At 46.1% G+C, this 12399-nt stretch overlaps 1 protein-coding gene across 4 annotated transcripts in view; it reads right to left on the bottom strand.

Annotated features, from left to right (window-relative positions):
* Positions 1–3259: 3259 nt before the first annotated feature.
* Positions 3260–12399, bottom strand: part of DAGLA (diacylglycerol lipase alpha) — a 73400-nt gene continuing 64260 nt past the window's right edge. For all 4 annotated transcript variants that reach the window (XM_063944670.1, XM_063944672.1, XM_063944671.1 and 1 more), the window contains 2 exons: positions 7669–7859; positions 3260–4977 (listed from right to left, as the gene is read on the bottom strand). In XM_063944670.1, coding sequence (XP_063800740.1) covers positions 4056–4977; positions 7669–7859 — 1113 coding nt within the window. In that variant the 3' untranslated portion in view covers positions 3260–4055. The remainder of the gene's footprint in view (positions 4978–7668; positions 7860–12399) is intronic.

Consider the following 12399-nt stretch of genomic DNA (forward strand, 5'->3'; position numbering starts at 1 on the left):
CAGTCACTCTGTTTTAGTGAACAGGAAGGACATTGGTTTATCTCACAAACGGTCTGCCTACACCATCATCAGGTGTTGGGTCCATTATAAACTGTATCATTATTTTTTAAATCATTGTATTTAAATGGCACAAAACTTTGGCACAACACAACAAAATGGTGCTTTTAGTTTGAGGCACCATGTCTTTCCAGAATCCTTCACCACCATGGGGCTTTCACTGTGCTGATCATCAACGGCCATCATATCTGCTATAAGACTTCACGTGTGGGTAAATTTAGTTTAATGTGATGAAATACATACAGGCTGAAAGACAGGGATTGTACTACCGCCCAGGGCATGGAGCAGCCCGTCCCTTTATACAGTCTGTATAGAATATACAAGAACATATGTATATATTTATATATTTATAATATAAGTTATATCTTTAATACGCTTTCTTTACAATATCAAGTTTTTTTGTTTTTTTTTACATAAACTACAAGTGACGCTGAGTAATGGCACAAGACAAAGCAGCAGATGGAACTAGAACATGCACAAAATCTTGCCTCCTACAAAGGTCAAACCCTTTGTGCCCTGCCTGGTGGCATTAACCAACAGAAGATGACAAAGGGCAAGGGATTGAGGTGGGAGCTGGGCACAGAGGTTCCTGGAAATTAAGGCATTCTTATTTGCACAGAGAGGTTATTCAGCCAACTATTCTGAGATCAATAGCCAATAAGGCACTCAGGCGGAGAGGGTCATGTGACAGCCTCTCATATTGTAAGAGAAGTCCTGAGTGCCACACTGCCCTGGCAGTGACATAACAGAGCACCACTGTGTAAGGTACCAGTTCACAGTACGACTCTAGGGCACCAGCTTTCTTATTACATAGAAATCTACAATGAAATAACAGATGGCAAAGTGAATTAGTATGACATCCAACAATGCTCTCCTGCACCTGGGCTAGACCAGCCCTCAAGATTTGCCAAGTCAATATTAAAGTGGAAGAGCTTAGCAAAAAAAAAGAGGCCAAGTCCCAAGAAGGCAAATCCTATCCATAAAAGACACAGCTCTCATGGCACAGAGAAAGGACTTCTAATACATAAAATAATCACAGGGGTCATCACTAGTGGTTATCCTGTCAGCTGGCGAAACGCGCATTACTGCACACACTTCAATGTCTGCCTTGTCTTATTGAGCAAACACCCCTATATAATAGCTACTGTGCAAAGAACATGAAATACCTCCAGTGTTAAGCTGTCCCTGCCAGGCCGAGGGTGAGACTTGGATAGGGTAACCCATAGGAGGACCACCACAACAACAAGAAAAGATGTAAACAGAAAAACAGGTACATACAGCAAAAATGGGACAATAAATACACAATAAAAAAGGCAACAAGCTCTGAAACACGACTGTAAAAGCTGTAAAACCGGGAATTGGTCGGGAACGTCAGTGCAACTTGCAGGCCATTGACGCCTTTCTAGGGCGCCTAAGCCCCGACTATTTAGACACATAAAGGCATCTTTCTAATAACACAATAATAAGCAGACACCGTACCATGCTATAAACATTTTGTGAATGGGACAACATGGCTCTTCTCTGTATGTATGTATGTATGTATGTATGTATGTATGTATATATACACACACACACATACATATCTATATATATCTATCTATCTATATATTGATATATATATATATATATATATTGATAGATGTATAGTCTCGTACCCATACAAAAAGTTTTCAAGAAGACTTTGGATTTCTAACCCATTGCTGCTAGAAGATTCTCAATTACATTAAAGTGCCACTATTGTTGCCAGGGCATGAGTTTTGCAGTCCATATTTTAGCTAACCACTTGCCAGAGGCAATCCCTTAAGCAGCAGACGAGCAGATTACCATTGCAGACTGCATAATACACCTTGGCATGTTGTAGGAAAGGACCTATACCTCCCATTCAACATCTGACACTTTTGGGTAACACATGCATTATTTGACATTTATACCTCATATATATATATTTATATTTCCACACACAGCTCAGCTGCTCAGGATTCTTCAGGCCTTTAAATACAACACCCTGCAGACAGAGCATAATACAATGGCAATGAGAGAAGGAAGGGGGGGGGGGGGGGGGGGTTGATGGGTGTAATTGGCACACGGTATTCTAAAAACATTAAGTGAGGACATGTTTTGCCATAGCATCAAAGTTAATAGCAAGTTTCTACAATGGTAGAAAAATGGCAGGAACTGTAAATCTAAACCTATGTGGACCCTCCAGATATTATTATGCCAGATCCTCCAGATAAGGTTGAGTTATCCAATCAGCTGTTGACTTTCATATTTTAAAGTCCTCTATTAAAAATGACAGAATCTAACTGGTTTTTAAGAGTCACACCACCATTTTCTTATACATCAGTGTGGAGAATTTTCCCAAAAGACATCATCCTGGTATCATACAGTGAGACGGCACACTGAGATTATACTCAGGATATTGCAAACTAAACATGGCTTGGCAATGTAATTGCTTTATAGCGGTTTAGTCAAATGTATTATACAGAATTATAGAACCTCCTACTGTAGAAAATTAAGATGGAAGTCAGTACTTTGTAGGGGCACAGCATGTCTCCTTGATTTATAGTAATATCCTATATTTCAAGTGTGCCAGATGCCTACACAAGACTAGAATATCTATTGTACATGGTCAACCTAAACGATTCAATGGGAACCACTGATATCACTGAGGAACAACCTACTTCACAGGCCCAGTGGTGTCATCAGACCCTAGTGAACAGACAGGATGACTTCTTGTGACTAACAAAATAGCTTATTTCACTGTTTAGTAATCACTAGGTTCACTGTAAGCAAATTACTGCCACCACTGATGTATGTCATTAAAGTAAAGCAAATTGCTAGATGCTGACCTACAATATGGGAGCAGGAAACTTGCGGCTGTAAAACACGTAACAAACATGGCAGTGTAGAGGGGTGGTCTTCTGTTTGCCGGCGGTCGGGCTCCCGGCGCTCAGTATACCGGCGCCGGGAGCCCGACAGCCGGCATACCGACACTTATTTTCCCTCGTGGGGGTCCACGACCCCCATAGAGGGAGAATAAAATAGTGTGGCGCGCGTAGCGCGCCACCGTGCCCGTAGCGTGGCGAGCGCAGCAAGCCCGCAAGGGGCTCATTTGCGCTCGCCAAGCTGTCGGTAAGCCGGCGGTCGGGCTCCCGGCGCCGGGATGCTGGTCGCCGGGAGCCCGACCGCCGGCCAGCCGTAGTGAACCCGTGTAGAGCAGCTTCCACTTGCCTTAGTTTTCTTTCAAATGCATTTTTTCAGTGGTGTGCCATTGCACGCAATTCTCATGAACTATAAGACATCACTAAACTGTGCACAAAGTAAAGTCGGAAAGTATTTGCACTACTTGCTATTGACTTTGCACTAGTAAAATTATGGGGCCCTTACAGCTTAATGCCAACTATAAACGCCCAAGTTTCCATTCCCATTGCTCATGCATTCATTTATACAATCTGGACAGGAAACATAACGTATAAATAGGAAAGCAATGAAGGGGCAAAGGGTAGACGGTTTCCCTGTTTGCCCAACAGTGAGTGAAACATGGTAGTGTGACTATATGCCTTTACTGGGCAGCAAAGTGTAGTAGTATGGCCTTATGTAAATTCTCATGGGCAGACGGTGAGTAAGCGACCCTGAAAGCCAATTCAGTTCTCTCGTAAGCCCCCCATTAACAGACCAATGACATTGGTTGGCAAGTAGCCTTGGCTGGTAAAGGATGAGTCATGCAAGACTGCCATGAGGCGGCATCCTCTTAGTGCAATGCATCACTTTCCTGGGTTTGTGATCTTCACAAAAATTCTAAAATCCATTTTAGCTGCTGCATGGTCTGCAACACAATGGTGCCACAGGCATAGAACTTGATGGCAGAAGGGCAGCTCTCTTTGCCAACTCAATTACCACTGGTAATTAAGATCTGGTATATCTCTTCATAACCCTGCAGGATTCTGCTCCTAAAGCTGCATTCCCACTACATATCCCAGTTTCCTGTGTGCTTTCTGCTAGAGAGCCGAGATGAGCAATTCGTCCTGTTTGCCATAACTGGGCCCTGTTGGCGTGGCAGTCCGTTTGGGATCAGGTGTCAGGCACTCCTGGCTGCTCATTCCTGTGGGTGTCAGGTCCATAAGCTCACTAGAAGAGCTGAGAGGGAAAGAGGCCGACACAGATATACCAGATGAAGGATCTGCCGAGCCGGCAAAGAGTCTGGGAGGTTTCGGCACCAGATTTGGCTCAAACTGTGCCCTTAGCAGAATTTCTTGATCACTAACAGACTTGGGCATTTCACGGTCTGTTCCTTCTGATACCATTATATGGTAGAGGTCCTGTAGAGAACCACTTTTACTGTCTAGATTGAACAGACTGTCTATAAACTCTGCAAACTCTAACACTTGGGGGCTTGGTACATCTGTGAGGCGCCCATTCTGTAGTGCCAGCTCCTCCTGGGTTGGGGTCTGTACCCTGGTGATCTCGGCTCCTGCCACCACTTCCTCCTCCCAGGGTGGCAAGTCTCCCGGCGATGAACGTCCACTGTTTTGAACAATCTCTGTGTGTTGGCTCTCCTGAGAGTGCTTAGAAAGGGCATCTGCTCCTAGAAGCTCAGTGCGGGAGCTTAGGGATGGATTCTCCTCTGGAATGGTGGGGTCAATGAAGAAGCAGTGTGTCTCGTCACGCTCTAGAACAGCTCGCAGACTGGGGGAACCACGAATGCTTCTGAATCCAGAGGAACGCCTTGAATCAAAGCTGTATACGGACTCATTGTCTGAGAGGCTCTCCATTGTTGCCAACGGTGCTCTGCGGTCCTGCAGAGACACTGCCAAACAATCCTTCGTGCTCATCAGTAGAAGTTCGACAGGATCTTTCAGCACCGGGGAAAGAAGCCGGGAGTCATAAAATCCCTCAAAGCTGATCTCAGACTGTTTACTCCTGCAGCGATTTAGAAAATATAAAAATAGACAGTATTAATACATAGATGGGGTGGGTGATCAGTCAGACATATACTAGGTAACATAAAAGTAAAAAGAGAAAGGGGGTAGTTACCGAGAAAACAAACACAAAGGGCCTAGGCTAAACCTCACAGCAGGCCACGTTTTAGAAGGACTAATGGGATTGCTGAATTTGTACCATCCCTCTGTGCTGCTTTGTAAGGAGACTGCAGACATAAACTGCAAGACGTGACCTGTCAATGTTACATAATTTCAGTCTAACACATTGCTGTTGACATATATGTGCCACTCCTACAGTTTTTGAAAGCCAGTAGTGATCAGATAAAAGAAGGGTAGTGATCAGATAGTCTTCTGAAGCTAGGCTGTCATTTCTGAAATTCCACAATGACTATTGAGTAACTCTTTGAACCTCATTTGAATGCCGTGTTCACTGTCCTGAAAAATACAATGTGCACAGTTGTAACTGTGACCACTCAAACAAAACTGCTCTTCTTGATAATATGTGGGCTGTGAAATCATCCAGAGCATACTATGCTCCGGTGTCCCAACAGCAAAAACTGCAATATGATTTCTCCGTGGATCAATATTATTCTGTGAGTTAACCGAAGTGTCAGAACACTACAAGAATGATGTGCCAGCCAGACCTTAACCCAATTCACGGCTGTGACAGCAGAGCCAAATATAGGCAGTATTGACAATGAATACAGAAAAACCTGAAATTAGAGGAGATAGAAAGCCCTGGGTGAATCACACAAATGGCAGTAATAGGCTGCAAAGTTCAACAGCAGAGGGCACTCCTAGTCAAAACAGGAATCTACTATTGTGACCCAATCACATTATTCTCACCACGTCTCATCCTGGGACTTCTACCACCAAACACCTTCTGCTGCACAGCCTCCTGGTGATTACTGCAGCTCAGCCAGGGGCTTCCTCCCACATTATAGTGTATTCTACAGGACTCTAATTTAAGAGGGAGGGCTGATAACACGAGGAGCTGCATCATGTAACTGTACCCAGTAAAGCAAGCTTTAGACCACTCTCTTTAATTTTCAGGTTTGTAAGTGAAAACATATAGCACATCACAATACCACTTTCCATATACATATTTATAGTTTAAGTCCCATACTACACTAATGAACACCCTTATACTGGACGCCCTATATATCTAAATGAAAAACATCCTCATATTATAGTCATTAAGCCACTAGTGAATTTGAATATTTACTATAAACAATTGTGCATAACTGAGTTGACTAAGATACAATAAATAATTGTATGGTTTGTACACTTTTCTATATAAATCCACAGTGTTTTATTTAATTGCTATTTTGGAATGTTAGGAAAAATAGGCTTCACTAACTGAGCAGATAGTGAGTGACTGGCATGGTTACAGCCATGCTCTGCACACATTAACTGTGAGGGCAGGACAGGACCAGTGATATCACAGCAGCTTAGAAGACTGCAACGTGATGCTTTTGATCACATCTGGAGAAAGCCTAAAGGTGGGTACACACTGGAAAGATATATCTGCAGATCAATTGATCTGCAGATAGATCTATGGACGGATCGGGCAGTGTGCTGTGCATACACACTGCCCAATCCGTCGGGGACTGACGTCATGAACTGGGCCGGGCATGTACACACGCCCGCCCAGTTCAGCTGTCAATCACCGCCGGCCGCCGCAGCATGTGTACGGGCGGTCGGCCGACCGCCATACACACACAGCGATGCGCCAATATATCGTTAGATATATTGGCTGCCGGCTGTGCTGCGGGGCCGACGCGATACGTCTGTGAACGAAGGAGTTCACAGACGTATCGGCCGTACACACTGGCCGACGGACCCGCGATATATCGGCCGTTCAAGAGAACGGCCGATATATCGACCAGTGTGTACGGGCCTTAAGGAGGTCAGATAAATCGATACTGTAGGCTTAAAGCTGACCCTGGAGAAATTGCAGATAATTCTAGGGATATTAGACATGTTATTGGGATATCAGACATGTTCATTTACATAGAACATTTAACTTTCTGTTTTCAGGTCAATATTCTTTACTTCACATGCAGCGCAAACTTTCAAGGCAAATCAGTATGTCTAATGGACATACCGTACAATTCATCCTCACATTCAGAGTAAGAGCAGTTGCACAGATCTCACACCAAGATGGACAGCACTAAAAACTACACACAGGACAAACAACCGACAAAGAAGCCCAGGAAGGATGGATTCTGAAGGCACATATGGGACAACGGAGAACACAGGGGCTGTGTAAATAATGGTGGGTGGTACATACAACAAGCAAATGAATTACAGATGTAATAAAGATTGAAAAACTCACAGATGAGATTATTAATCGCGACACAAACTGGCCATGGTAATGCAAGAAAAAGTGACAGAACAGTGTCCATTATACAGGCGAACAAAGAGAAATCAGATCACACAGGCCCCTGAATAATGAGGACAAGAGACATGCGTAAGGAAGAGGGGACGGTGGGGAGACAAAAAAAATAAAATAAAAGGTACAGTGGAGAATGTAAGATCATGTTCCCCACAACTGTGTTAATTATGTATACAGGAAGAATACAGCCCCGGATGCTGCAGGACACATCACTTACTGACTGCTCTGCAGCATATGGGACCTGCTAAATTCAATGCAATTTCCGAGTCTTACTTGGTACTGCTGTTCCTCCTGTTGGCATTTGTCCCAGGCATTATGGCAGGTATCACCTCCAAGATAGGGGGAGACAGGTGTGGTGGCTGGTGAAAGATCAGTTCTGGGTTCAGATCCACCTCTGTTGGACTCACCATCACCTTGGCAGCTGAGAGAAGGGCAGTCTTACCCTTGTTATAATTCTCCAAAACCTGTTCGGGAGACACCAATCATAGTAGAATATGTCTGTAGCTATCACACCTAACACAGGACTCGTACCTGATGAACTAAAATAAAAATGAGCAGCAAAAAACCCACCTCAAATAATAGGATTTTAATACCTACCGGTAAATCCTTTTCTCCTAGTCCGTAGAGGATGCTGGGGACTCCAAAAGGACCATGGGGTATAGACGGGATCCGCAGGAGCTTGGGCACACTATAAAGACTTAAACTGGCTCCTCCCTCTATGCCCCTCCTCCAGACCTCAGTTATAGGAACTGTGCCCAGGAGAGACAGACATTTCGAGAAAAGGATTTTTGTTCAAAGAAAGGGCGGAAACGTACCAGCCCACACCACAACATACCGTACAACTGGAATAGTATAAAACCAGATAACCGTATGAATCAACAACAGCAACAAGCTGAATAAACCAATACACATCACATGTGTAAACAAAAACAACCAGTAAAACTACAACTGCAAGTAACAGTCAGCACTGGGAAGGGCGCCCAGCATCCTCTACGGACTAGGAGAAAAGGATTTACCGGTAGGTATTAAAATCCTATTTTCTCTTGCGTTCTAGAGGATGCTTGGGACTCCAAAAGGACCATGGGGTCTATACCAAAGCTCCAGACCAGGCGGGAGAGTGCGGACGACTCTGCAGCACCGAATGAGCAAACATGAGGTCCTCATCAGCCAGGGTATCAAACTTGTAAAACTTAGCAAATGTGTTTGAACCCGACCACTAGCTGCTCGGCAAAGCTGAAGTGCCGAGACCCCTCAGGCAGCCGCCCAAGAAGAGCCCACCTTCATAGTAGAATGGGCCTTAACCGACTTCGGCAACAGTAGCCCAGCCAAAGAATGAGCCTGCTGAATCGTATTACAAATCCAGCGAGCAATAGTTTGCTTAGAAGCAGGATTTCCAATCTTGTTGGAAGCATACAGGACAAACAAAGCTTCTGTTTTCCTGGTACGAGCCGTTCTGGCGACATAAATTTTCAAAGCCCTGACAACATCAAGAGACTTTGGAACCGCCACAGCATCCGTAGCCACAGGCACCACAATAGGCTGGTTAATGTGGAACGAAGAAACCACCTTCGGCAGAAATTGTTGACGAGTCCTCAATTCCGCTTTATCCGAATGGAAAATCAAATACGGGCTCTTGTGAGACAAGGCCGCCAACTCGGACACTCGCCTGGCCGATGCCAGAGCCAAAAGCATGACCACCTTCCAAAGCGAGAAACTTTAACTCGACCTTACGCAAAGGCTCAAACCAGTGAGACATAATGAACTGCAAGACCACTTCAAGATCCCATGGCGCCACCAGCAGCACAAATGGAGGGTGGATATGCAACACTCCCTTCACAAAAGTCTGAACCTCGGGAAGGACGGCCAATTCTTTCTGAAAGAAAATAGATAAAGCCGAAATCTGCACCTTTATGGAGCTCAATTTCAGGCCTGCATCTACGCCTGCCTGCAAAAAATGGAGAAACCGACCCAAGTGAAACACCTCCGCCGGCGCAGCTTTAGTCTCACACCAGGAAACATATTTTCTCCAAATACGGTGATAATGTTTCGCCGTAACCTCCTTCCTAGCTTTAAGGAGAGTAGGGATGACCTCCCCTGGAATACCCTTCCGAGCTAAGATTTGGCGCTCAACTCCCACGCCATCAAACGCAGCCGCGGTAAGACCGGAAACACACAGGGCCCCTGCAACAACAGGTCCTCTCGTAGAGGAAGTGGCCAGGGATCTTTCACTAGTAATTCTTGAAGATCCGGATACCAGGCCCTCCGTGGCCAATCTGGAACGACGAGTATCGCCTGAACCCCTGTTCGTCGAACGATCCTCAGCACCTTCAGAATGAGAGGAAGCGGAGGGAACACATACACCGACGGAAACACCCACGGAGACACCAGGGCGTCCACTGCGCTGCCTTGGGGGTCCCTTGACCTGGCACAAAACCTCGGAAGCTTCTTGTTGAGGCGAGACGCCATCATATCTATCAGAGGAAGTCCCCAACGCTTTGTCACTTCTGCAAACACCTCTTGATGAAGAGCCCACTCTCCTGGATGGAGATCGTGTCTGCTGAGGAAGTCTGCTTCCCAGTTGTCTACTCCCGGGAGGAATAATGCTGACAGAATGCTCACGTGCTGTTCCGCCCAGCGTAGGATTCTTGTGGCCACCCTGCTCCTTGTTCCGCCTTGGCGGTTTACATACGACACTGCTGTTATGTTGTCCGACTGGATTAGGACAGGGCGACCTAGAAGAAGGTTCTTTGCTTGCAGCAGGCCATTGTAAATGGCTCTCAACTCGAGAACATTTATGTGGAGACAAGATTCCTGGCTTGACCACTTTCCCTGGAAATTTCTTCCTAGTGTGACTGCGCCCCAGCCTCGGAGACTTGCATCTGTTGTCAGGAGGACCCAATCCTGGATTCCGAATTGGCGTCCCTCTAGAAGGTGAGAGCCTTGCAGCCACCACAGGAAAGAAATCCTGGCTCTGGAAGATAGACTTATTTTCCGGTGCATGTGCAGGTGAGACCCGGACCATTTTTTCAGCAGATCCCACTGAAACACCCAGCCATGAAACCTGCCAAACGGAATGGCTTCGTAAACCGCAACCATCTTTCCTAGTACCCGAGTGCATTGATGAATCGACACATTGTCAGCCTCAGGAGCTCCCTGACCATGGTCTGGATTTCCAGAGCTTTGACCTCCAGAAGAAACACTCTCTGTATCTCCGTGTCCAGGACCATGCCCAGGAAGGGCAGCTGAGTGGCCGGGCTCAACTGAGACTTTGGCAAATTTAGTATCCAACCGTTATGCCGCAGAACAGACAGGGAGAGATCCACATTTCTTAACAACTGCTCCTTGGACCTCGCCTTTATCAGGAGATCGTCCAAGTACGGGATAATTGTGACCTCTTGCTTGCGCAGGAGGACCATCATCTCCGCCATTAACTTGGTGAAAACCCTCGGGGCCGTGGAAAGCCCAAACGGCAACGCCTAAAATTGGTAATGACAATCCTGTACCACGAACCTCAGGAAGGCTTGATGAGGAGGGAATATCGGGATGTGTAAGTAAGCATCCTTTATGTGGACTGACGCCATAAAATCTCCCCCATCGAGACTGGAGATCACCGCTCGAAGAGACTCCATCTTGAACTTGAAAGTCTTCAAGTATGGATTGAGGGATTTTAGGTTCAGAATCTGTCTGACCGAACCGTCCGGCTTCGGCACCACAAAGAGGCTCGAATAGAACCCTTTCCCCCGATCCGACGGTGGTACCGGTACCATGACCCTCTGTTGACACAACTTTTGTATCGCATCTCTTACCACCTCTCTTTCGGGAAGAGAAGATAGCAAGGCCGACACGAAAAACCGGTTGGGGGGGCATCTCCTGAAACTCCAGTCTGTACCCTTGGGACACTATGTCTAAGACCCAAGGATCCAGAGCCGAACGAACCCAGACCTGACTGAAGAATCGGAGACGGCCCCCCACCGGTAGGGACTCCCCCAGGGGAGCCCCAGCGTCATGCGGTGGACTTGGTAGAGGCAGGGGAGGACTTTTGTTCCTGGGTGCCTGATACTGCAGGCGACTTCCGTCCCCTACCTCTACCCTTTGAAGCGAGGAAGGACGAGCCCTTACCTCTTTTGTATTTATTAGGCCGAAAGGACTGCATCTGTTGATGAGGTGCCTTCTTCTGTTGTGTGGGATCATAAGGAAGAAAAGACGACTTACCCGCCGTAGCGGTCGACACCAGGTCAGCCAGGCCTTCACCGAACAAGACACTACCTTTAAAAGGAAGAGCTTCCATATTCTTCTTGGAGTCGGCATCAGCATTCCATTGGTGAATCCACAGCGCCCTCCTGGCCGAAATCGCCATGGCATTGGCTCTTGATCCCAAGAGACCAACATCCCTTGCCGCATCCTTTAGGTAATCTGCAGCGTCCTTAATATAACCAAGAGTCAGAAGAATATTATCTTTATCAAGAGCATCCATATCAGAAGCCAAATTTTAAGCCCACTTTGCAATAGCACTACTCACCCATACCGACGCCACAGCAGGTCTGAGCAATGCACCAGTATTGACGAAAATGGACTTCAAAGTCGTCTCCAGCTTACGATCCGCCGGATCCTTGAGCGCAGCCGTGTCAGGAGATGGAAGGGCCACCTTCTTGGACAATCGGGATAGAGCTTTGTCCACATTCGGAGACGACTCCCATTTTTCCCTATCATCAGAGGGAAAAGGATATGCCATCAAAATTCGCTTGGGAATCTGCCACCTTTTTTCTGGCGACTCCCAAGCCTTTTCACAAAGTGCATTATTTCATGAGAGGGGGGAAATTTTACCTCAGGTCTTTTCCCCTTAAATAAACAGACTCTAGTGTCAGGAAAAGCAGGTTCCTCAGATATACGTAAAACATCTTTAATGGCTATAATCATGTGCTGAATACTCTTGACAATCCGTGGATGCAAAGAAGCCTGATTTAAATCGACATCGGAGTCAGAGTCCGTGTCAGTACCTGTATC

Source organism: Pseudophryne corroboree, chromosome 11 (assembly GCF_028390025.1).
Source record: "Pseudophryne corroboree isolate aPseCor3 chromosome 11, aPseCor3.hap2, whole genome shotgun sequence".
Taxonomy (NCBI): domain Eukaryota; kingdom Metazoa; phylum Chordata; class Amphibia; order Anura; family Myobatrachidae; genus Pseudophryne; species Pseudophryne corroboree.